Source organism: Aphidius gifuensis, linkage group LG4 (genome assembly GCF_014905175.1).
Source record: "Aphidius gifuensis isolate YNYX2018 linkage group LG4, ASM1490517v1, whole genome shotgun sequence".
Classification (NCBI taxonomy): domain Eukaryota; kingdom Metazoa; phylum Arthropoda; class Insecta; order Hymenoptera; family Braconidae; genus Aphidius; species Aphidius gifuensis.
The window spans coordinates 21,687,558-21,714,670 of NC_057791.1; the positions used below are offsets into that span (position 1 = coordinate 21,687,558).

The window sequence follows — 27,113 nt, forward strand, 5'->3', positions numbered from 1 at the left end:
AATTTGACAAGTAAACATACATGAATAAATATATTTGTTTATAAATATATGAATATTTTGATATTTTCATATTTAACTGAATATTTTATATCGATTGTCAAGTTTTTGAATTCATACGAGTATTATTATGGTCAATATATGTCTAATCAAAAAAATTTGAATTCTTTCAACGGTTTGCCCACACAATTGCCTGAGACCAATTTTTACATGGACATATATATACACTTTATATGTACGTGTATAGTAATGTCATGGAAGTCTGAGAATTACCATAAACTTTGAAATTTTACGATGAGCAAAGTTAGACATCGCCGCAAAAAACATCATAACATGTTCACACATGAATATCCAAAGATTCTTGACTATAGTTTCCATAATAATATTTTGCGTGCATGTGTGTGTGTAAGGGGGAGGAGGAGGAGGAGGAGGATTTTTTTTTTAATTTTATTTTTTTGTTTGTAAAAGAGGCGCCCCGTTGAGATCATTTCCTTCTCTCATCTCCTCACTCCTCCTCAATTCGTTTTATCAAAATTCCGACCGAAAACGTCTCACTCGCGACGACGATCTATAAAATTTAAAAAAAAAAAATTCTTTTTCAGTTTAATATTATTTAAAGTAGATAAAAAAAATTTGTTAATTCAATTTTTTTTTATCAATAAAATCTCAATGAAATTTGGAAGACAAAAAAAAATATTTATATTGGTTTTTGTATTTTTTTTATGTAACGAGAAAATTAATATTTTATGAAATTTGGTTTTTTAAATATTTATATAAATTTGTGAATAAAAAAAAAATCAATGAGACGATTGATTAACTGGAGAACTCCCAAGTTTTGAATTATAAATTTTGTATTTAAGGATAAATGAGATTTTGGGTGATTATGAAATTTTTGATTTTTATATATTGATAGTATTAATTACGAGGAATATATTTTAAAAATTTTCAAATTGATCGGCAATCTACTAATAGAATTATAATATTTGAAAATAAAAAAAACAGGCTTCTGTGAGGCTCAAGAAAAATAGCCGAGCTTTTTTAGAAGACATAAAAATGTTAGAAAAATTAATTATCTAATCCAAAACAAAATTCAAAAGATAAACATTTAAAATAAAAAAATATCAGAAATCTTTTTATTTAAATTCAAATTAATTATGACATTATTGTATTAGAAAAAAAAATGAATAAATAAAATATAAACACGTGTCAATAATTAAATATAAACAAATAGAAAATTAATTTTTCTTATATTTAAATGAAAAAAAAAAAAGCATTTTAAATTTTTAATGAAATTAATAATGACATAATAAAGAAGGAATAAAAATAAATTACATAAATAAAAAATGAATCATAAAATTCGCTTCAAATTTTATATATATATTTTCAATTTATTTTTAAAATAAAAAATTCATTTTTAAAACAATAATCTAATTAATTTTAACTTTCAAAAATATTTTCTCATTAAGAGTGACAGTCTACACATCGCGTCAAAAAAGAAAAAAACTATTTGGTCAAGTCGGAAAATTACATATGGCTTAACACTTAGCCCTCAAAGTAAACACAAAAATGCCACATAAAAACATGCCGACAAATATTGTTTTTTCTTCATTATACATTATGAGCATGAAAATGCATACTTTAATACAATTCTGATAAAATAAAATACGCGGCACCTTGATGAGTCGAGGGGTGTAAAAATAATGACAGAAAAAAAAACAACAAATACAAAAAGAAATAATTTAGAAAGAAAAAAAAAAAAAAGAAAAAAAAAAGTTACAGTAACAGTGCGCGGTTATAGTTATATCAGGAAACGCAAGAAACACCAATGGTTTTTGTCGGCATCCTTGATGTTTAGCCCAGCAATAACTCACGAGTTTTACATTTTACACCTTGATCAACAAAAAATTAAAAGAAATAAATAAATAAATTTATTTACGTATTCATCGTTAGTGTGTGTGTATCGTTTTTATAAATCAACGAATTATTTTAAACAAGTTTATCCACTGATATTTCTATATAAGAACCGAATAGTTGTCTTAATTTTCAGTATATAAATTTAAATAAATAAAAATATATACAAATTTATTTTTTATACATATGAAATTTTTAATCAAGATATAGAATACCATATAATTATAGATTTAATATATAATTTTGTCTTAAAAAATTTAACAAATTAATTTAAATATTAATTTATTTTATGAAAAATTATAATTTATTTATGACAATTATGATTATTATACGTTTTAATTATCATAGTAAAATTATAAAAAAATTTTTTTTTCTATTTTTCATCAATTGGTGATGAATGATTATTTAATTTTTCATTGTAAATATATTTTTTTTTTTTAAACTTAGCGTGGCAAGTAGCCAGTAGAATAATTGTTATGGTTCTATACTCCCCTTTAATTTTGCGATCCTGGTTAATGATAAAGACGGAAGCTCAAATAAATTGCTCAGCACTAACCGGATGCTCAACAAGAAGCAAATTTCTTAAAGAATAATGAGAATTTCATTCCTTTAGTTACACGCTCGCGGTGCATTTGGCATCATAAATATCATTGCTGAGGAAAAAAAATAATTTATATTTTAAAAAATATGCAACTAGATGCGGTTATTCTCTTCTTGTTATACAATCTTCATACACTCCTTTTTCATAAATATATTTTCAAGCCTCGACAAATTTATTACATTCAACAATTTTCATTCACAAGTATTTAATTTTTATTAATGAATGAATTTTACAATTAAAAAAATAAAAAATAAAAAAATATAATTAATATAAATTGAGTAGAAAAATTGATGAATTTTTTTATTTTTCATGCAAAGTGTAGTAGAATGAATTTAAAATGAGAAAAATAAAGTAACTGGTAGACAAAGAAGTTTTAAAGAGAGGCTATATGAGGTATAGGCTGATGAGAGAAAGATAAGATCTGAGTATGCGAGGATCCATTGAATCCTCGTGTAGTTCAACTTGACTGATGCTATCGCAATAAGATTTTATTTTTATTTTTATTTTTTGAGCATGTCGTCGTCACGTCAAGGGTATTAAGGTTCTGTTTAATCGTCTCAACGACGATGGACAGTGTGCAATGTCCTCAGTAACTGCATCAATGTTGTTAATACAATTCAATTGAATTATTTTTTTTTTTTTCAAGATTTAAATTACTTCGTTTGTATATATTTATTTTTTTTTTATTTCCTCTTTTAATCTCATCGAATTTACTTGATGATAATTACCTCTATATCCTGTGTATATTTAAACAATCATTTGTGAATAAAAAAATATAATTTCATGTGATAAAAAAGCACTGGGCTAAAATTTTATATCCAAGAAAATAATACAAAATTGATTTATTATTTAGAAAAATTTCCTAGATACTTTAATTAATTTTATCAAATTTAAATAATTAAATATCATTAAAAAAATTATAAATAAATAAAAGAAAAAAATCATAAAAAGCTCAGAAAGCTTTCACTAATTAGCCTAAGTAAAAAAATAGTAAAAAATAAATAAATAAAAATATTGTTTGTTACTTTTTACCCTCCCCCTACTGCTTCACCCTATTTAAATAATTTATTTACATTGTCATGTGTGATTGATTATTAAATAATTAAATTTTATGCTTTGTTTGTTGCTTAAAGTTAAGTGTGTTTTATAAATTATTTGGTTAAACAGATTATTGACGAGATATCAGGTTACCATCAGTGATGCCTGCAGGATAAATACAGAGGGGGCCGACAAATCCCCATGGAACAAATCACAACATAGGGTATGTTTTCAAATCTCAAACAGGCTTTTTCTAATTTTTAAAATAAACATACTTTTTTTTATATTTAATCTTGCAAGTATTTTTTATTTCATGCAATTATTTTTATATATAGCTTGTACTATTTTGTATTATTATTATTATTTTTTATCATATGTATATTTGTATTTATTTTTTTATTTTATTATTCTCCTTATTTGAGTACAATTTTTTTAGCCATTTTAAGCTCAGACAATCGAACAAGTTATATCGTAAACTGCGGGCGCCGGAAGCCGTGGTAAGATATTCGCGCATTCTCATCAGATAAATATCAGGGGTCTACTACTGGGCTGCTGACCTCAGACCTTTTTTTTTTTTTTTTTTATCATCTCGTTTTCTGGTAATCGTGAGCTCGATAAGGTATATATTTTTAACAATTTATACTTGAATTATTTTCTATATAATACATGTACAAAAAAAAAAAGCTTTCTCATTTTATTATTACATTTTTTTTTCCTCAGTCATGATTTTTTTTTTTTTTTTTTTGCAATAAAAATAATAGTAATAAAAAAAAAACGCCATTAATAGTATAAATAATTTTAAATATAAATTTTTAAGTACTCTAAAAATTATGTGTGTGCATGCTTACGAGTTAAATACGACTTTGGTAGATTAACTCAAGAGTTAAGACATTTATTCAAACTTTTTCATCATTTTGATAAAATCTCACACGCTCTTGGATACTCATCAACGAATCACCGTTAATTCTACACGATACAGTAAGGTGTATTGTCACATTTTTAAAATTAAATAATATTTAAAATTACAATGACAATAATGAGAATATATAAATAAATATTTAAAAAAATAAAATCAATACATTATAATGAATTTAAAAATATATTTTATATTTTTTCTTTTTGTTTTATGCACAAGTTTAAGTGGTATCAAATTCTCAAAGCGGAAATACAGTAACAAAGAGTTGATCTTTGAGTCTTGATCAAGGTATATATTATAAAAATATATACATGTGTGTGTGTGAGTGTGTGGATGTTTATGTGCCTTTGGATTTCCCGCGTTCAATCCAATGAAATGTACCATTTATCCACGTCAACCTCGTTTGTCGACATCGAGGCGTTTCTACAACCTCACTGTATATATTTTTCTCATTCCCTTGAAACTCAGTTTATGTGCTCTTTACCCTCAAGCTTTTTTTTTTTTTATATTATATATTGCCAGCATAATGCCGACGCGTTACAAACACATAAGACATGTTACAAACAAACTTGAATCTTCCCTTGTATCCGGGTGGATTGGAAAAATTATTTGCTTATAAACAAAAAAGTATTTGAATATTATTTTAATGGTTATTTTGAGGAAAAAAAATATTAATTGAATTTAATATGTATGGAAAAATTATAAAATTGAATTTTTTTTAATATTGAAATTCATTTTTTTATTAAAAAATTATCAAAGCACAGTAAAATATTTTTAAAAAATAATAACATGACTATTTAAAGTATTAAAAAATAAATAAATAAATAAATAAATATTTAATGCAATAATAAATAAATTAGGCATTGACCATTGTATTTTAATAACTTCATATTTCTATTACTTCAAATTTAATTTAATTAATATTTACCTTAAAAATATTTAAAAAATTTAAATAAATGAATATTTTTAAATAATAAAATATAAAACAATTATAAATTTTCAAAAATATTTATTATTAGAATTATTAATATATAATTTGAAATTTAATATAAAATCTCAATTTAAAAATAGGATGTTAGTCATATTATAATTGTGACTCAAATAGATACAAAAAAAAAAAAAAGAATTTCAGATTTATAATTTTGATACGTCTGAATATATATTTTATTCACATATATATATGTATTTTGTATGTGTATTATATGTGACTTAAATGCTTGTAACAGAGAAAAATATATAAATGTTTTAAATTTAATAAAACTTGGCAGACGTATGTGTAACTGTTATGGGTCGTTAGAGATACAAGAAATTTAAGCCAAATCGGTCAATTAGTTACGGAGGTATGATGGCAGTTCAAATATAATAAATTAAAATTTGATAAATATTATATAGTTAAACAATTTTTAACTATATCAATGTAATTAAATTTAACACTGGATTATTAAAATTATAAACCATAATAAATTATTACAAACATTAACTTTTTTGTATACTAAATTAAAAATTATAAATTATATTTTTGTAAATAGACAAATTTATATAATAATCAAATAATTGCTACGAAAATATTTTCTAGCAAGTAAAAAATAAATCAATCACAAATTTATTAAAGCCATATAATAATTATTTTTTTTTAATTAATTTTTTGGATTATTATTTTCAATAAAATGATGAATTTTAATTTTTAAAAAATATCTTTTTTCAAATGACAAGAATTATTTTCAAGACTTTGGGATATTTTTTACTATGAATAATAATTTATTTATATACTTTTTAATATCATTCACAGCAATTTAAAATTTTTCTAATATTTTAATAAATAATTAATATTACTTGAACTAACGGTCGTAATAAAATTCCTGTAGTGTGTTTTATAAATTAACTATTACATGTTTGTTTGTAATTTTAAAATTTTTATACTCTTGTTAACAACAGAAAAAAAAAATATATTTATCATTCAGACTGTATAACAATGTTGGAGTATTACGGACTGATTACATGCTGATGTATATATATTTAAATGGAATCATAGTGCGCGGGCTCACTCGGATAGAATACAGCGATAAACGTGGGTAATGCGGAAATCAACCGTTATTATATCTTTGCACTTATTTACACTCGTCCCGGTTGAGATAATTTATCCAGTATAAGACGATATAATATGAATTTTTTCTATTCACAAAATATAAATACCATATTAATCTAAAATTACATTAACTCATCAAGAATTAAAAAAATTATTCAAATTATTCAAATGATTTATTGATCAAATCAGCAGCATTGTTATTCTTTTTTTTTTTTTTTTTCATGATAAGATAATTTAAATTATTCAGTCAATTTGTTTAAAAAAATTTAATGATTAAAAGTAAAAAAAAAATTAGCTGATCGAAAGTTCAATTAAATCTGATGATAATTTTTTGTATTTAAAAAAAAAAAAAAAAATTTATAAAGAAGAATAAAAAGGTAAAACGAAAGGTAAAAATTAGGTCAGACGAGAAGAAATAAAAAATATATTCCAACTATGGAATCACATGTTTGAAAAGCTGAGAAAAAAAGGAAAAAAAAAATTTATCAAGAAAGAACCAACAAATTTGTAGCGTATATAACATTTTTTTTTTTTTCTTTTTAATTTAATTTTTTTCTATGAAACTTTTTTGACTTGAACTACTGTATACGTTTTTTTTTATTTAAAAATTTTTTTTCAAAGTTAGTTGTATCCGCAAGATGTCCCTGCATACCGGCAACTCTCTCTGGATGCTGCGCCAGCAAAGATTTTTCTATATTTCTATCTCATTCAATTGAATCATTGCATCTCTGTTGGGGCAGCAACCGTTAAGTTTATCCAATGGTGTTTCGACTTTATCATCGCGGCTATACTGGATTGGTTGAGCCTTGCCAACTCCTATCGAGCGACTACCAACAAGCCGCGCCTAACTTCCTCCAGAATTCACCTCACTCACGTAATCTATCTTTTTTTTATTCATTTTTTATTTTATCCCTCGTGTGCATCCCCTTGTCGACAATATACACACACACTCAGCTATATGTACGGAAATTTCACCAAAAGTAAAATCAAGATTTAGCAAAATAAATAAAATAAAAAATGAGATAAAATAATAAATATAAAAGGGTCTCGAACGTGGCACCAAGAAACACACAGCTTTTTTTTTTTGCAAAAAAAAAACCTCGAAGATCTTCTCGCGCATACTCTGGAAACTGTGGAACCGTGACGATCGATGGACCAGGAAGAATATATATAAAAGCAAAAAAAAAAAAAATAAATGAAAAAAAAGGGTGGGTAGTTTTAGAGGTGACTGGGTATACTTCTGTACTCTGCAGTTGGGTGCTTAAGGGTTCTTGAATTTTTTAAAGAGCCACCGACTGCATTGTTTTATTCACTCGCATTTCATTTTTTTATTTTCATTTTTTTACACTGTAATGAAAAAATAGCATAAAAAATCTACCTAAAATTATTTAAAATTATTATTTAATTTAATATATTTTTATTATTTATAAATTATATTTATTTGTAAAAAATATAATGATTATATTTATTGAGTGATTTTTATTTGATTTTTTAATATCCAGACAGAAAAAAATGAAAAAAAAAAAAATAGTACATACCGATTGAGAGAGGGCGGATAAGGGTTGAATTGCGCAAACGCTGTTTTCAAGAGGGCAAGTATTTGTTGATATCCTTGTCTATTGCCAACCCCCGTTGTAGTCGCGTCGAATACCCTTCCCCTTGGCTGAATCCGTTGAGTTATATCACCCCTCTTTTTCTTCTTTACTCGTTTTCTTCATGAGGTTCGTGTGCCGCCGCTGGCAAGTTCCCGCTAGCTATAAAACTCGACAAGTCGTCAAATCCGACGGATTATTTATTTAATATTTTCATAATTAATTAATCATACATGTTAATATAATAACAATTTTATGTTAACTTGTATGAAATTATATATTTTTTTTTCAACATTATAAAAATTTAAAAAAACATGTTACCCAATGAATTTAGTTAATTTTAATTAAATTGAAGTGAAGATTGTGTTGGGTAGCGAGGATGGACATGGATAAACACGTGATGGTAAGCCGGTCTTGGACATCGAATGGAGATCATCAGGCATGATAAGAAAATACAACATACAGTGATTCTTGGAAGTAAAAATATTTGGACAAATGTGTTGGTGGCTATTTAATAAGTATTTACAATTAATTGTGATTAAGTTGTGATTATTCGGACAATTTTTTTTTTTTTAATTATCATCTGTGATTGTTTATTGTTTTTTATTATTAGTTAACACAATGATTATTATCTTTGGAATTTTATACTTACGGTGATTATTACTGCAAGAAAAAATATATTATCAACACAATAATATTATATGTAAGACAAATTACATGTTGTTTTAATTTTTTTTTTTTTCGTGTAATTTAATTTTTTTTATTTTGATTGGTTTGTTGGTTTATTTTCATTGATTTTTGGCAAAATATTGGAATAAATTATTAGCTATTTAGATTTGTAATGAATTTAATTTTTTTTTGAGTTATGTAAAAATTAAGATGAAAATAATGAGTAAAATTTTAAAAATTAAAAATAAATTAATTGATTAAAAATAAAAGAAAATATTAAATTATAAAAGTGCTAAATTTCAAATAGAAATAATTTTTTTGATTATAAAAGAAAGAGTTATTTTAAATTTAACAAAAAGTTTAATTAATATTTAATTTAAAAAATAAATTAACTCTATAATATTATAAATAAAAAATAAAAAAAAAAATCATGCAACAATGCCAGATTAAAAAATAATCATTTGAATTTAATTGCCTGAATGTTTTAATTAACAACAATTATAAATGAAATGAAAAAATTAATAAATCTAATTATCAATATAATTTATGTTTTTTTTTTCAATTAATAATTCTTGATAATGGCTCATAAATATTAAATTTATCGACAAGCGACGGTAGATGGAATTTTTACCAATTGGTCCATCAGTTAGTCCAACAAGTCACCAAAATAATCTGATAAAATCATTTGATAAATTTCGCACCCCAAAAAAAGAAGGAACAATTTCAAAATAAATTTTAAAAATAAAATTCCAATAGTCAAAAATAAAAATAGATAAAAAACCAAAATTAAAAATCCATCATGATGAAAAATAAAATATAATTCTCAACAAGTTGATTAAATTGAAGAGTCAAAGTGGAGGTAAAATGGTTGAGAGAAAACGACGTTGAGTTATCGCGAATGAGACGTTTGCCTTGGCTATACCAATTAGCTACCTCAACGATTCGAAACTGAGCGACTACTCCGGAATCCATTCATTAACGGAACGCCGGTCACGAATTGTTTTCATTCATGGATTCTCGTGCGTATAGTATAGGCGCGAGCACGCGCCTCCTGAGCGTGTCCTGAATGAAACAAGAAACGACATGGTCGCGTCTTTAGTCTCAACAAAACAACCACCATCACAATATATATTTATTATTTTTACTTTTTATATTATATTTTATTTATATATATATTTTTTCATCATTATTACATATTCCTATTGCTTATTTAACCCTCGGTTTTCAGATGAGAATTATTTTCTTCTTTCTTTTTTTTTTTTTTTTGTTTTTTTTTTATCCCCGGTTGGCAAGATGTACGGTTGATGATTTAAATCTCACCAGTCAGGTATATAGGTAGCCCTTATTTTTTTTATTTTCCTTTTGTCTGTCTCATCTTGTTTGATTCTATGTAGTAAAAAAAAAATTACAACTCATAAATATGAATATTATTCAATTAAATTTTAAAAAATCACTGTTTTTAATTTACAATAAAAATATATATTTATTATTTTATAAATTTTATAAATAATAATTTATTTAATTGTATTATTTATTAGAAAATTTTCAAGTATTTTAAAGTATTTTTTTCTTTTTTTTTTAACAAATTATTCTGTGTAAATTAAATATTCAAAATTTTATGAATAATATTAGTTTAGTACTTTTGACATTGTTTTAATTTTTTTAATTAATTTACTTATTAATTAATAATTTGATTAATTTATAAAACAATGTCAAAAAATTTTTATTTAAAATAGAAAAACTTGTCATAATAAAAAAGTAATTTAAAACTTTATAAAACTTTTAATTTTTAAAAATTATAAATAAATAAAAATCAAGTTAAAAAAATTATTGTTTCAGTTGAATTTTAATAATAGCTATTTCTCCAATTATTAAATTGATTAAACAATATTAATTTTTATTTTTTTTAATTAATTACAGAATGTAGATGAATTTGTAACAACGTAATGCTGAAGGAAGTTGGTTGTGGAAATAATACACCCCCATCTGGGGAAGTAACAGTATCAGGACGTCGTGATAATCAAAATTCCGAAAATGGATTTTCTTGTGGTGGATGTGGACAAGATATTGCAGAAAGATGGTATCTCAGAGCAGCTGATAGAGCATGGCACTGTGGATGTCTTCGTTGTTGTCATTGTCGAGTACCACTTGCTGCTGAATTAACTTGCTTTTCAAGAGATGGAAATATTTATTGCAAAGAAGATTATTACAGGTTTCAAATTAAAATCAAAATAATATTTACTCATTTATTTTAGTTATCTATATATTTTTTTATTTATTTTATTTTTTTGAAGAAGCTTCTAAAAGAAGAATTAATGCGAAATTCTTGCTCCTGTACGGCCTTTTTACACCAAAAAAAAAAAAGCACCGTTTTAGTATTTATTGCGGTAGTTCAAAATTTGCATAGAAGCGTCACTTGTATTCACCTTGGACCACACAAAATGCCTACTAATGGCCGTTCTCCACTGGTCCCTCAGTTTCTCAAAATAAAAAAAAATATAATATTTTTCCTGGAACAATAAATACCATATAGTTCATCAGTATTACAAACACACAAACACGTTGATAAAAAAAAATTAAAACAAACTCTTGATTGACAGAATTTCCAATTTTTTTGACATAAAAAATGTAGCAACTTTATACAAACTTGATTTATCATTACGTAAAAAAATAATTACCGGTTTTTGAAAGTGCTTCCATATACGAGTACAGAGAGAAAAATAGTAACTAGACGAAAATAAAAAAAAAAATAAAATAAAATAATCATCTTATCGTTTTTATAATTCTCTCTCTCTCAACATCCAAACGAAAGTTAAATTTTCTGATTGTCCTATTGTTTTGAAGATGATCATCTATCTTCCATTCTTGATTTAAATTTCAATTCAATTTTAAATCTGAAATAAATAAAAAAAACAAATTTAAATTCATTGAAATAAGATGGAATTATTTGTATGTTATTTTCGTTTCAATAAAGAATATAAAATTGAAATAAAAAAAAATATATATAAAGCTGATGTTGTATCGTCAGGTGAAAGAGACAGACAGAAAGTTAAGGAAGATATGGTGAGTGGTTCTGGTTCGTTAGGGTAGAAAACAACATCACTCCATGCAATATGCAACAATACAACTTCTGGCCCAAGAGAAAAATAGTCTCGATGAATAGAGAAAAGTAATGACAAAAAAAAAAAAAAATATATAAAATATACCAAAGGAAATTGAAGAAAAAAAAAAAATAAAAAAAATTATATTCATCTTGGAGGATGGAGTGTACCTTTGTCTTTATTACAAAATTTATATATTCCATATAATGTGGCCATACGAAAGAGTAAATACAATTGCAAGTATATTCTCAATACATAAAAAAAAAAAATTATAAATAAAATACATTTGTTTATATTTAAAATGTTGTTTGTAACCAGCATTGTCTGCCATTTCTGGTTTTTGTTGGTGGTCTATTGAAATACAGCAGGCTTTTTTTCGAAATGATATGAATCAGTTTTTATTTATGAGAGAGAGAAGAGATTATCATTGGCCATTTGGCCAATTGAAAAGAGAAATATACTAACCATCATTATATAAAATTACATTGTTTATTATTGAGATACAATATTTGTGTTAAAAATAAAAAATAAATATACAATAATAATACAGATATTTATTTGTAATGTTTTTTTGTTTGTTAGACTATTTGCAGTATCAAGATGCTCAAGATGTCATGCTGGAATATCAGCATCTGAGTTGGTAATGAGAGCAAGAGAACTTGTCTATCATGTTGCATGTTTTATTTGTGCATCATGTGGTGTATCATTAAACAAGGGTGATCATTTTGGACAACGTGATGGACTAGTTTATTGCAGGTACATTATATAAATTAATATTTTATTAACAATATTATTGCTCTATATTTTCGTAATTATTTATGATCAATTAAATACATTTTTTTAGACCACATTATGAATTAATTTGTTGTACTGCTGATTATGGATCAACAACTGGTAGCATTGAAGATTTAGGATCACCAGGTGTATCACCACTTCCTTCGTATTACAGTGCACCAGAACAAAGTCCCGTCGCATCTGGTGGATCAACACAAAAAGGACGTCCAAGAAAACGTAAATTATCTGAAGCTAATTCAGCCTCTGATTTGCCTGTAACTATGAGACTTGCTGCTGGTGCTCTTGGTAATTTACAAAAAAAACAAACATATTTCATTTTTTTAATTAATTATTTAATTGCTTTTTTTTATTTTTCATCTGCATGTATACCCGACAAAAAATATATAGCTTCTACTTAAATATTATACGGTTACAAAAACGTATTTACACTCATTGAAACAAGTACGTGTACGACCATTGCTTGGTAAATATAAAAAAAAGAAATAAATAAATTTCTCCCGGGCAATTTTGAGTGTAAAGCAAATTGTCCTTTCTTTGAGTACATATTTATATATGTACTTTTAACTTGGCAGACCGTCAACGTAGAAAAAAAAATCTTTTTCGTTTGCCAGCCGGCCAATTACACTTTTATATAAAACATCCCCAATCCTCAAACAAATGTCGTCCACCCTCTTGATATACTTTGCGTTCTCGTAATATACCAACAATCATTATTATTATTGTTTAATTTAGAAAAAAATGAATTATATTTATTTATTTTTTTTAATTCATCATTGCCAATTAGTTGTATTTGCACGTCTAGACATGAATAAAATAAAAAAATAAGTAAGATTGATCCGGTCAACAGATCATATATGATTCGTGATATGGTGACGATAAAAATTAATTGTTAATGGAAAATATGAATGGCTTCTTTGAAATGATATATAATGGTAATGATAATTATGATGACAATAATATATACTGTATATTGAAAAAGAAAAAAAAAAAAAAATGAAAACAACTTAGCTGTTGTTTCACAATGAGTTACCAAGTTGAACCAGTTACAACAAGTCTTTTAGCATTAACAGCGAATAAAACAAAATGAAAACACTGATCACGTCATTCCCAGTTATTTTATAATCGTTGGACAATTAAAGATAAAAAAACGACTACTGTAGAGTCAACTGCAACGAGATCAAGAATTTATAACCAAGAGCAATAAACATTGTACTCTTTTTCCCTTAATTCCCTTGTCATTTGTTGGATCTCCTGGATCCCACACACACACACAGGCTTCTCTTACGAAATATTTAATATTCATTTTATTTTTCAATGCTAGCTTGATTATTTTTAATCCAAAAAATATCTTTTTCATTTGCTTGACAATAAGTCTTGACAAAAAAAAAAATAAATTGTTTTTTAATTTTTTTTTCGAGTTTCAAAATAGTTTTTGATGTTAACAGTTTTAAATTCATGGCCAGGTTTAAATTGTTGAGGCAAATAATAAAAAAAAAGTTAAAGGGTTGAGGGAGTTTGAAGAAGACAAATAAAAAAAAAAATTTAATACATGAGTTGGGGTCCGCAGGGGACAGTGACAGATGGGTATCGACTCTGAGATGCATCGATTGGCCGCTCCCTCCCGGAAAAGAATGCTGAGTTGACCAATACCCAGCAACTACAACCAGAATGGCCGGCGAACACTGATACCAACATTCTCTTACTTGCTTCTTCCTTTATTAAACAAACTTATTTTATCTCACTTTTATTTATAAATTTATATATTTAATGTTTTATTTATTTTCAGTTTTTTTTTTTATTTTTTTATTATTCAACCATTTGAAATGATTATTTCATACTCAATTGATTGCAAACACTATGGCAGTTCGTTTTGCCAATTTTTGTGTTCCATCACATGACAAATTGTGACCTCATTCTTAAGGAATTCAAGGCTCACTTTGCCATTAACCCTTTTGCCGCATGTGTCTTCTCCACCGGTTCGTGCAAAAATAGCTCGTGCTTAATTAGGCACTTGCGGGTCGTTAGGTTTTTTACTTTTTTCATTTATTTTTTTTCTGGATCGATGCTGGAAGTGTATTTAAGCCAAGAAGATGCAACATACATTTTCTTTTTTTTTTTTTTTTTTTACTTTAAATTTTTATTTTTATTTATTTTTGTCATTTGTCTTTTTTAAAAAATTTACTTAATTTATTATCCTTATGGCAAAACCACCGGAAACACCTGCCACACGTATAGAAAAGTATTTTTTTTTTATTTTTCTTTTTTAACTTGTTAAATTAAAAAATTTTTAAGGAATATTTTAACTTGTTGAAATATATATTTATACAATTTTTTTATTTTTTGTTTTTTATCATTCACTTTGGACATTGGCAATTATCGATGGTCTTTAGATTCCGTTATACTCAATACCGTATACCAATCGAATATCGATTCACTCTTTTCAACATATAGCCATACAAAAGGTGACTTTCTTCAATGTCGTTGACAGCTGCTTCTTCCCATATTTTCATTTGTTCTTTTGCTTGGTCGTGTACTTAATTTATTTTATTAAAAAATAATTTTTTTATTTATTTTCTCATGTCCAGTGTCATTCTTTTTTTATATATTTCAAAACTCGTCATGGTTTGTGTGTCAACCGATAAATATTATAGATATATATTTATTTTATTTTTCAACAGAATTGCTACATCCAAATGAACTGTCGTCGTCAATGGAATCATTGGCAGCTTACAATGACACATCAGTTGGTTCACCTGGTGGACATTTACATCAAAATCAAAGAACAAAAAGAATGCGTACTAGTTTTAAACATCACCAATTAAGAACAATGAAAAGTTATTTTGCTATTAATCAAAATCCCGATGCAAAAGATCTCAAACAATTGGCACAAAAAACTGGATTATCTAAAAGAGTTTTACAGGTTATTTGAGCTTTTTTAAATACATATATTTATCATCAAATAAATTACAATTATAATTAATATTATTATTGTTTATTTTCTTGTGTTTAAATTGAATTTAAAAAAAAAAGGTTTGGTTCCAAAATGCTCGTGCAAAATGGCGTCGAAATATGATGCGACAAGAGGCAAATGGTACAACAAATATTGGCTGTCCAGGAACACCAGTTCCATCATCAACTGGTAACTCACCAAATGTTGGTTTGAATTCATCATTTCTTGGTGACAGTAATAGTCAACCATCAACATCAATGGATGATATGCATGCACTACATCATCTTCATTCAGGTGTGTCATCACAAGCATCATCATTCTCTGATCTTTATTAATATACTTGAATATATTAAATTAATTCAAGGCACATTGGCAGTGCCAAGTACTTTTATGTCATTCGAAATTTACATTTGGAAAATATATATATAATATAAATTATAATAATGCGTTTGGTGAATGGTTAATAATATCTAGAAGCTAGTCATTAGTTAACATGAATTATATAATTTATTTAACTTTGATGATTGTAATTTAAAAAAAATATAATTTCTTCTTTGTAGATTTATTTTCACAATAGGGAATAAATTTAAACTCGAAATACAAGACTAGTTTATAGAAAAAAAAATAAATAAAAAATAAAAACCAATTGTTTAACAGAAAGTATTAATTTTTTTTTTTTTTTTAAATAACTTCAATTAATATTTATATGAATTTATATCAAGTACAAAAGCACCAATTTTTGTAAAAATTTTTTGTTATGAATTTTCAATAATTATGCACTGATTATTTTATTATCAAACTTACGTAATCAAAAATTAAAATGATGAAAATGTATTATAGAGATAAATATGGTATACATATCGACTATTCATTAATTATAATTATTATTTTATTTTTTTGCATCGACAATAAAGATGAAAAAAAATTTTAAAAATTATTAATCATTATTTATTGTTTGTTATGTAATAGCCTGTAATCGTAAAGTCAGCATCAATGAATGTTAATTATTGCCATTAAATAATGTATTAAAAATTTTTGCGACAGGTTGATGAGACAAAAAAAAAATAAATAAATAAATGAAAGAACAAGGAAGGCGTGCCGCCTAAGCATTCTACTTAGAACGTTAAAACCAACATGTAAATTGTATGCGGTTACCACTTGGAATATCGTGTGTATATAAAAAAACCAGCGCACGCTCTTCAACTTGTTTGCACTACAACAGAACCAAAACAAGATGGCATATAAATCGTTGACTAACACTGTTTAAAGCACCCCGATTTTTTTGTGTTTTTTTTTTTGTTTATTTAGCTTGGGACTCATATAAGTTAATTTTCAATCTATATGCGGGTTTTTGAAATAGCCTGGACTCTACGACTCATCAGCAAAATGAAGAAATTGAGGTGATCGTTAAAAAAATATTTAATGGATTCAATGCAACCACAGCGAACAGCAACAGCAAATATACACACAGTGACTTATTGTTTTAATAATTATCCAATAGGGTCAAAATAACAACTGTACTTTTTTATTTTTTAATATTTTTTTAATTTCCGTAAGACAGTTCTAAGTATATAATTTTAACAAGAATGAAATTATAAATATAAATAAAAGTAAAAGTAATTTCTTGATGTTGCGTGAATTTTTTCTTTTTTTTTTTTTTTATTAAAAATATATTTCTATATGCATGAAATCATAATGTTTGCTCACGTATAGCAAAGTTATGGCAATTACTGAATTCCGGTTTTGAATGTTATTCACGTGAAAATCCGTGTTGGCTTGGAGTTTACGTGACACGGCTCGTTGTTCTTTGACTGATTGAATTTTAACGTTAATTAGGCATGTATCGTTAAACGATAAGTGGCGCGAGAAGGCGTTCAAATATTATATTCTGACCATTTGTAATTATGGCCTTGTTTTGAAATGAAAAATTTAACTTGTACATTTATATATTGCCAAGGGCACAATTGAGCTTATACGTAGACATGTACGCAATTTTTTAAATTTAAAAAAAAATAATAAAATACAATTTTAATCTCACGTACGCCAAGTTGTACGCAGCTTTAAAATTGATTAAAAATACAAAATTTTTATGAGTATACATACAAAAAATGTATAAATTTGAAAATCTGCAAAATTTTTATTAAACTTGAGATGAATTTTCCCACGGGATTGCGGCTTCCTGAGAACCTCAAAACTACCTCCCTCTACCACTTTTTTGAAATTTTTTTTCTTTCTGTCTTTTTTCCCCCTCACCTCCCTATTTGCAATCTCTGTAAGAATCATAAATCCCACCCGAGCGACTTGTTTCATCGTGAGATAAAATTGTGGCTCCCTAAAACCTCCCGGATCGATTCGTCAGCGTCGAGCGTTTGATGTACCGCTCAAAAAAAGTGGCCATCGGTATTTCCACTGTGTTCCTTCGCCATTGCTGTATGTCCATCTCCACTTTTTTAAGAACACCCAAAAGGAGTATAGCATAAACACAAAGACAAAAATAAATAAAAATAATATCAACTGAAGAATTAAAAAAAGTGGACCAATTTTCAGTAATTTGTACACAAGGGGGGAAGGTAAACCGCTAAAAAAAAAAATTCACTCACCGGTATCGTTCATTTAGGACAAAAGACATCAACGCCCTCTATTGGGTAACGTATTATAAGGTTATAAAAACAAGAATAAAATGTGCAAGTAAGAGGAAATGGTCGTGTAGGGTCTGAACCCTGTCGTGCATGCGCGAATTGACAATTTTTGTATAAATGTATGTTGAGAATTTACTTTGGAGTGAAAAAGAAGTTGCGAGACTTGCGCAAAACTTGACCGAATATTTTTGAAGGGGAAACTTGAGTTCTTCGCAGATAAAAGAAATGAAAAAAAAAAATATTTTTATAAAAATAAAGAAAGACTATGAGTGGATCCGGTCGATAGTCTTTTGTTCTGTCAAATGCTGGAACGTGAACCGCGCCCGTTGTTTCTATCTTTCTTATATATATATTTTATTTATTTATTATTTTTATTTTCCCGCCATGACAACGATACAACCAAGCCGCCCTTCTAGCTACTTATTTTATTTTATTTTTTTCCATCATCCAATGTTCTTTATCTTCTTCTTGCTTGTTTGGCTCAGCAGCAGTATAGAAACGATGAAATATTCGCTAAGAACGATGGAGACAACCAAGCAAAAGTAAGTTTTTATTAGGGCGGCTGTGTGTTTCCACATTGCTCGACTTGTTCATTTTGTTTTCGTCTTTTGCTATTCTTTATCTTTTGTCTTTTACCTTACAATACAAAGCGTGTATGTACTTTTAAATGTGACTCGTTGACAAAAAGAGGAGAAGAAGATATAAAAAACTAAAAAAACAAAAAAAATATGAAGGGTTGAAGAAGGCAGAACAGCTGCTGTATCACAGATAAAATCTATTTTATTTTTCACTGTCATCACATCAATTTTTCATCATTCTGCAATTTCCAATTTCCAAATTTGAACATTAATGCTCATTTTTTTTTTTCTTCCATCAAACATTTCAAATATCTCGATCGCATCACATATTGCATATTAATTTAAAAACTCGACAATCCCATCATAAATCATTTTTCATACAAATTTTTGTCACGTATTATTGAATTTCCTGTTTTAACATTTATAAAGTAGCAGAAAAAAAAAAATGACATTTGAAATTATAAATTGTATATATAGGTATACATTTTGAAGACCACACGTGGTATTGATTCGAAGCAAATGGCGGCTTACAACCAGTGTTGAATACGCACATTGAATAAATAAAATGAAAAAAAAAAAATAATAATACATTGTCAAGATGGTATGGTAAAGCCCAATTCCATGTTTACGGCAAGTTTACGATAACGATAGAGGAGTGCATATATACTTGGGAATTTCTGGTTGGGTTTTATCGATAGTGAATTCCCTCGAGAAACCATATATATATGTGTTAAAAAGTTTGTGTATTGTGCAAGTAAGGTGGAGTGTATAGTTGTTGCTGTTGTTGTCATCGTTGTCATCGTCTTTGTCGTTGTGGGCAGATGCTGTTGCATATGGAGAAGAAAAAACGAATAAAAAGATGGCTGCCTTTTTTCGTACATACATATATATTTCTATCTCCCTTTTATATAATCCCCCTATTTCTTCCCCCTGTTTGAAAGACTCCTTCTTCTTTTCTTCGTGTGTGCATTGTCTACCGTGCTCAATGTTGTAAATAATGTCTCCGCCAATGTTTCGACGAGAATTGCAAACCAAACTCTATACACATTAATATAATACACACGCACACAGTGTATAGTATATATATATATTACAGTTGAGAGTTTGTTGGAAAGCAGTTCTTTGGGAACAACTCTTGCATGGTATGGAGTGAGACCCAGTGCAAAGAACCTGTCGCGCATAAACTGATTCGGTCCCGATGTCCCTTCCGCGATCACGAGTTGGACTTTTACCATTGGTCAGAATCACTATGCCAGGCCCAACATTGTTTTACTCAATTCACGAATAAAATTCACATCGATTGCCATCACATGCAATATTTTATTTTTTTTTTCTTTTTATTTAATATTTTCATTTACATTAAATTTATTTTCAATTTTACGCAATAAATATTTATATATTTGCAAAGTTAAAAATTTATTTATACGAAATAATAAATTAATTTATTTTTGGTATTGATAATTTTGAAAAAAAAAATGTAAATGGAAAATATTAATTACTTATGGAAAGATCAATTTGTTCATTAATTATGTATTCCATGATATCTTTGGAACTGCAGGGTGGACTCTTCAGATAAAGTAAGAGTTTGCTTTAGATTTTTTTTTCGTTTTTATTTATTTAAAATTATCCAACCAGTGCATCTCTTATTCGTGCATCAATATTTTTTTTCGTTTTTTTTTTCTACTCACGGAGTAACGCAAAGGAAAGTTTCTTTGTTTGCGAATGTATATACACACTCTTCAGTCTTCAGGAAGAGACGCGCCTTAAACTCTATATAGCTGGCCAAAGGAAACAAGAGAATATATACTGTGAGAAGCAAAAAAAGAAAAAAAAAGAAAAAATTAAAAATAAAGCACAATTGTATATATGAAGATGGTCAAGAGAACAAGAGGAGCAAGGTGAAAAAGAGGAAGAGATAGTGGCCATTGTATCACGATCTGGACAAAGGTCGCCATAGCGACGGAATTCAAAGAAGGACACAAAAATGGCGATTTATGTTAATTGAACTACCTTTGACCTTTACTAGTTTTACAATATGTTTTAAAACAAAAAAATATAAACAAATAATAATCCTTGAATTAAAATTATAGATTTTATTTCGAAAGAAAAACACTAGATTTTATTTTTGCAATTTCGAAATCATTAAAGATTATTATCACATTTCAAAAATCAAACAAAAAATGAATTCCAATATTTTTCAAGTAATAAAAAAGGTATAGCTTCATTTCCAGCTATTGCAGAGGGAAGGAAAGAAGAGGGATGCTTGGATGGATGGATGGATGGATGAATGAGAAAATAACGAGCTGATTGAATTGATGTTATGTGATAAAGACAACCACAACATTGCATCAGTATTATTTTGATTTTATCAATATAGATTTTTGTTTCTTTTTTTTTTTTTTATTATATCAACATCAATAAAATTCTGTAGAAAATAAAAAAAAGAAATTTAAATCGACAGTCATTCAATTTGTCAATTGAAAAAAATAAAAAAAAAATATTTGAAAATAAAAAAAAATATAGCAATATCTACCCAAAAATACAAGAATAATGAGACACCTTGTAGATTCCCTTGTAAGCACAAGAATACTTTTACGGAGAATTCGTCATTGGCATGTGCATCAAGTGTAAGAAAATTGTTTCTTCGGAGAATTTGTCTTCAAGACGTGCTCTACGTGTAATAAAAAAAATTGCAAGAAAAATAAAACAAACAACTATTAATTTAGAAATTGCTCGAAACACGTGCTCTTACTTACGATAAATTAAAATGAAAAAAAATAAATAAAATAGAAAATTCATTAACTATTTTAAATTGTTGAGTATTTTTATGACAATTATTTATGAAAATATTTAGTTTATATTACTGCAGTGACATGAAGTAAAGTTGAAGTTAATAATAAAGCAGGTAAATGTCAAGGTGTGTTATTTATCGTAGCACACAATAAATGAAATCGATGAGATTCCATGGAGACATACAGAGCGCAGGTGCTGGAGACGAGAAAGCCATTAAGAGAAACTCTGCATATAATATATATATTGCTTTGATTTTATTCGTATAAATCAGCATCTATACACTTGCAAAGAAAATAATCTCATCGCTATGAGAATTGACCACAACGAGAGCACCACATTTAACATTCATCCCATAAATATTCGTTTGTATTGAACGACTTTTTTTTCTTTATATATATTCTTAATTTATTTTGAGATTGGATGAAAGCAAGACATACATGTCATTTACAGTTTTACACAAGAATATATTACCAACATATAACGCAGTTCCATGACTAATCAATAGCCAATATTTTATAAATCAAAATATATCAATTGCATTAATTTCACATTTGCATATAAAATTATATTACCTAAAAATATCATTGACGTTTAGTTAAATTTAAACTTGAACTTGATATTTAAAGTGGTTTTTTTTTTATGTTTTTTTAGTCATAATTCAAAAATAAAATATCCGAGGGTCTACTGTAGAAACACGCCCACTCGTTCTCTCTTCATAAACAATAATTTTTCTACAGGTGCCTGACCTATCCTTATTTTAATTTACGAAAAAATATATTTGAGTATTTAAATATCATCATACTAAATAATATATGTGTACTTAAGTATGAAAATTAATAATAATAAAATTTAGCCGACAAAAAAAAAAAAAAAAATTAAAAAAAGCCAATTTTTAAGCTCAGAGAGTTTTTTTTTTTTTTTTAATGTTTTTTGTTGTTGATGAATTTGAAAAATAATGTGGCAAAGTATAGTGTTGAATGACCATTGAAAGAAATGGCAGAAAAAGAAAAAAAAAAAAAAAATGCATCACTAATGATTTTTCATTGGCCCACACGTTTGAACGTAGGTTTGTTTTAACAAGCCATTTAAAGCGTACTCGGTAAACATTCGATGATAAATATTGCTTGTTTATGGCATGGTGATTTATCTTTTTCCGCGAGAAGGCATCGAAGACAAGTACTGGCTATTCTAAAATGAATAAGTAAGAAGAATAAAAAAAAGTAAAAAGGCCCACAGGGCTTGCTCAAATTGAACGTAGTCAAGATGAGTTAAAAAAAATAAATTCAGGTGAGAATCTCATTTTGTTTAAGCAAAAATATATATTATTCCATCTAGCCATCGGCAATACATATATATCTGTATGGATAACTCGTTGTGTAAATGATCTTTATGCAAATAAAAAAAATAAATAAAAAATAAAGCATAAAAATTGAATTCACCAAACAAAAGTCAAGTGGGGTGTGTCTTAATGAAACAATTCAAAATGCAACTCGCGTGTTTGTATATATGTATTTGCGAATACAGAAATATTAAACAAGACAGATGTAAATAAAATAAAAAAAAAAACTAAATCTTGGATATATGTTTGTTGAGATTCAATGGTAAAGAGATGATCACCCGCAGCGAGGTAATAGATCAGCCAGGCTGAAGATTCAATACGAGATATAAATATATATCAGATAGCATGTTGTAAATATATATAAAAAAAAAACCATAAAATATTTTTACGTTTATATGTATTTTCTTTTGATCGTTACAGTCGTTTGTTTATGTCTTGCCAAGTACCAACCAAGTAAAATTATCGATTCGTTACTTACATTTCAATAAGCCTGACTTTGTTGATGTTGTTGTTGTTGTTGTTGTTGCTGTTGTTGCTGTTCCTGTTGTTGGTGGTGGTTTGAATTCAACTTGAATAGACCAATCGATTGCGTAACACCGGTAACTAAGACACTCTTCTATAAGTCATCCAACATCCTTCGATAATTTTAATTGGCTTCGTTATGCGAATTTTTGAATTTGATTCTGTTGAATTCATCCATGTTATTTTATAGTTTTGCTTTTTCGATTTGTTGAAAAGAATACATATTCAATATAAGAAAGATAAAGAAAAAAAATAAACAAGTGTGTTTGTGTGTGTGTGCTCTTCCAATGGCTGTTCAATGATTTGTGGGGACGTAAGCTATTTTTAAGTGGCGGTCTTTTCGACGACATTCCACCAGTATAGAGGTAAAGAAAAGGTATCCGTATACACACTCTCAACAAAACCCTAAAGAGGTGCCAGGAAGAGAGTGCGATACATCCGTTATTTATTGGAAAAAAAATAAAAATAAAAATTGAAACTATATGGTAAGTGATGACGAGGGTTAAGGGTTGCGTCTTTGCGTTTCAAAAATAAAAAAACACAAATGTAAAAATTCTCATAGATATTGGATATAATAACTGCTACTGTTCGCGGTTATCTTCAATAGAATAACACTGTTGGAGGTCCTACTACCAATGATCACATTTAGTTATTTAATAATATATATTTTTAGATCATTATATGATTCGAAAAATTTTTTATTTTGGAATTTGTGGTATGTACTACTCGTTAGGATAGTGTTCTTAAAAATCAAGCTAAATTCATTCTGTTATTGATCTTTTTTTTCTTAACATTATTATATTAATATATATGTGTTGGCTTTTTTTTTTTGTTGTGTTATAAAAGACCGTGTGATTTTTTTTAATATAATATTTTTTTTATTTTCCAGTTTCGAGAAACTAAAAAAAAAAAAAAAATCGTTGACTCTGTTTCAATTCTCAACGGCAGCAGAGGATTCTTAATCTTCATTAGTTTGACCAAAGAATCAGAATATTTGCATACCACATTTTACCCCGCGTAAACTCACAAGTTTTATCTGATCAAACCCGGCGACAACAAGCGAAAAGAATACGCTTTGTTGTTTCACTCATATCCATTATATTCAATCGACAATCATGTTTTATAAATATAAAAAATGTTTTTTTATTTTTTCCAAATGATGCCTCTGTTTTTAAGGCATTTTAGTGAGTCTTCATCAGGTATATTAGTGGTCAAACTAATGTCATGACTTTGAACAAAGATGTATTCTTTGAAAATCTTGATATTACGATTTGTATAAGATATTTCAATTTAGATATTATGTCATATACCTATATTAACAAAAAAATATATACAAATATTTTTTTTGAATTTTGACTACCGTGAGAATCTAGATTATATTTCATGTGGCAAAATATTTATAGAATGTATTTATATTATATTTATTTATTTTATTAAGTACAATAAAAGTCGATAGATCAATTGAAAATAAATTTAAAAAATATGCTCGCATATATAGCAAAAGCGGAAGATGTGTTTTTCTTAGCGATGAGGTACTAGAGGTCAGACTTAGGTCTGTTGAAATGAGCCAGTGTATAACCAAGAGAGCTTTATACGGCAAACTCACCTTATCGCTTAGGTGCTCTCTCGTCCGGGTGGCCTACTCGGCCTTAATTGCGGCTCCATATCACGATTCAATATGGCCGCCCACAGCGAGTCAATGCTTTGCTCGTTTCTGAGGTTAGTCTTTCAGGTATATAACGCTCAAGCAAAATCATCGTGGGATATCAATACAACATTTTGCATTATTTTATTATATTATATATTACTTTTATTCAAAATTACACCCACACATTTAAAAACAATATAATTATTATATTAAAATTTACCTATTTTCACAAAACAAACGCACTCGCAACTATTATTTATTTAGAAATTTTTGTTTTTTATTGTTTTCATTCTAAAAATACATGATTATTTGTTGATTTTTTATTATTTTTTTTTTTTTGTTAGTTAATTTATAATAAACTACTGAAACACAGGATGACTGGACGAGACCTGGATGTGAACTAGCATTTAGTTTTGGTTGTTGGCAAAAGTTGGGTTCGAAAAAGAGTCTGAAGTTGCCCGGTTATGGCTATACGCTGTGGCGCTTAACGAGTCTAATTAGCGACGAAAACGAAAACGAGTTTAAACCTTTTTTTCATGGAGAGAATCTCTCTCACTGTGCGGCATGCCACTTAGAGTATTTGGATCATGGATGGAAAGAGATGCTAACAAGAAAGAAGTAATAAAAAAAAAACAACAAAAATGAATATATAAAAATAGAAAAATAAAACTTGAAAAAAAAGTTGAAGAGCTCAAAAAAAAGACAACCATAAAATAAAAGTAGTATTCTTTAAAAAGAGTGATCCCCCTTTTTATCCATATTATGAAAGCACAAATTTATTTATTTTTTTTATTTCATTTTGATGAGTTTGAAAGTGGGTCAGCAGTACATCAGGACATTGTTGGTATTTTTAATTTATATATACTGCACATATGTGCATTAGTAGACTATTCTCTTAATTGGAATATTTTCTTGGATGGTAAAATGATGATTACATATAAGCCAGAAGTTGTTGAGAGACTCAAGTCTAATATAAATAACATGTATGTTTATATTGTTGGTCAAGGTGGATGTGCAAGTGTGGTTAGATGAAGAATCATGTGTTAAAAGTAAAAGGTATATAATAATTTATTGTATATAAACATCAGCACAGTAGTGTGAAGGAAAGCAAGTAATATAATGAAAATAAGAGTATTTCGTTCGTTCATTAATTAACAGAGACTAACAACTTTATATTAATGAGCCTCTTCCTTTTTCACTTTTACTATGAAATAAATTTTACTTTCTTTATATTAAAAGTTTTATAAACCGTTTTAAATAAATCTATAAATTTTATTTTTCTTTAATATTAAAAAATTTAAAATAAGCTTATATTTTTTTCTTTAACCAAACCTTGACATACAAAAATATTTCTAAAAATTTAACTTTTTAAAAAATGCAAATTTGCAAATAGAAAAGAGTAAAAAAAAAAGCGCATATATTAAAGCAATATATTTTAATTTTTCATAATATTATTTTGATTGTAGAGTGCATGGATTGATTCACACTGTAAAACGTGTTGCTCGTGAGTTGTATAGAGAGTACTTTTGCCGTGTACAAAAGTCCCCTGAGTAAGATGATGGTATGATGACGGGCGTGTCCGAGTAGCCGCGATACCGGGCGCGTGATCGAGGGACCTCCCGGGGCCGACCACCCTCAAGGGGCCACAGGTCGACTTGTTAGGCACAGCCGTTGAGGAAGTAACGGACATATATATATACACTAAAGAATGAGATAAATATAAAATACTAGATATATGTATATGTGCAGTACATGGGTATTGTGATCGAGTGTTTTATATATATCCATATATCATTAAACTGGATCATCACTTAAATATGCACTTGTTTCAACAGACTTAAATAAAGCTCAATAAAATGAATAAGAAGAAAATAAAATAATAAATCGAATAACCAACAAGGCTGGCTGAGTGTTTATATCTTTATCAATGTATAAATA

At 27.2% G+C, this 27,113-nt stretch overlaps 1 protein-coding gene and 1 long non-coding RNA gene across 3 annotated transcripts; one reads left to right on the forward strand and one right to left on the reverse strand.

Annotated features, from left to right (window-relative positions):
* The first annotated feature begins 8,275 nt into the window (after positions 1–8,275).
* On the forward strand, positions 8,276–16,593 carry LOC122855675 (LIM/homeobox protein Lhx9-like). Of its 2 annotated transcripts, none has more exons than XM_044157222.1 (6): positions 8,276–8,844; positions 10,731–11,022; positions 12,494–12,667; positions 12,756–12,991; positions 15,385–15,626; positions 15,737–16,593. In XM_044157222.1, the coding sequence occupies exons 2-6, from the start codon at positions 10,757–10,759 to the stop codon at positions 15,989–15,991; spliced, it is 1,173 nt and encodes a 390-aa protein (XP_044013157.1). In that variant the 5' UTR covers positions 8,276–8,844; positions 10,731–10,756; the 3' UTR covers positions 15,992–16,593. The 2 variants fall into 2 exon arrangements, with proteins under 2 accessions (XP_044013157.1, XP_044013158.1); XM_044157223.1 differs by having other exon boundaries at positions 8,276–8,640; positions 15,737–16,229.
* On the reverse strand, positions 11,037–25,473 carry LOC122855676. The gene is made up of 4 exons (XR_006374089.1): positions 25,134–25,473; positions 23,484–23,688; positions 11,489–11,704; positions 11,037–11,320 (listed from the first exon to the last, which is right to left on the reverse strand). It is a non-coding gene; the product is annotated as an uncharacterized LOC122855676 (long non-coding RNA).
* Positions 25,474–27,113: the final 1,640 nt, after the last annotated feature.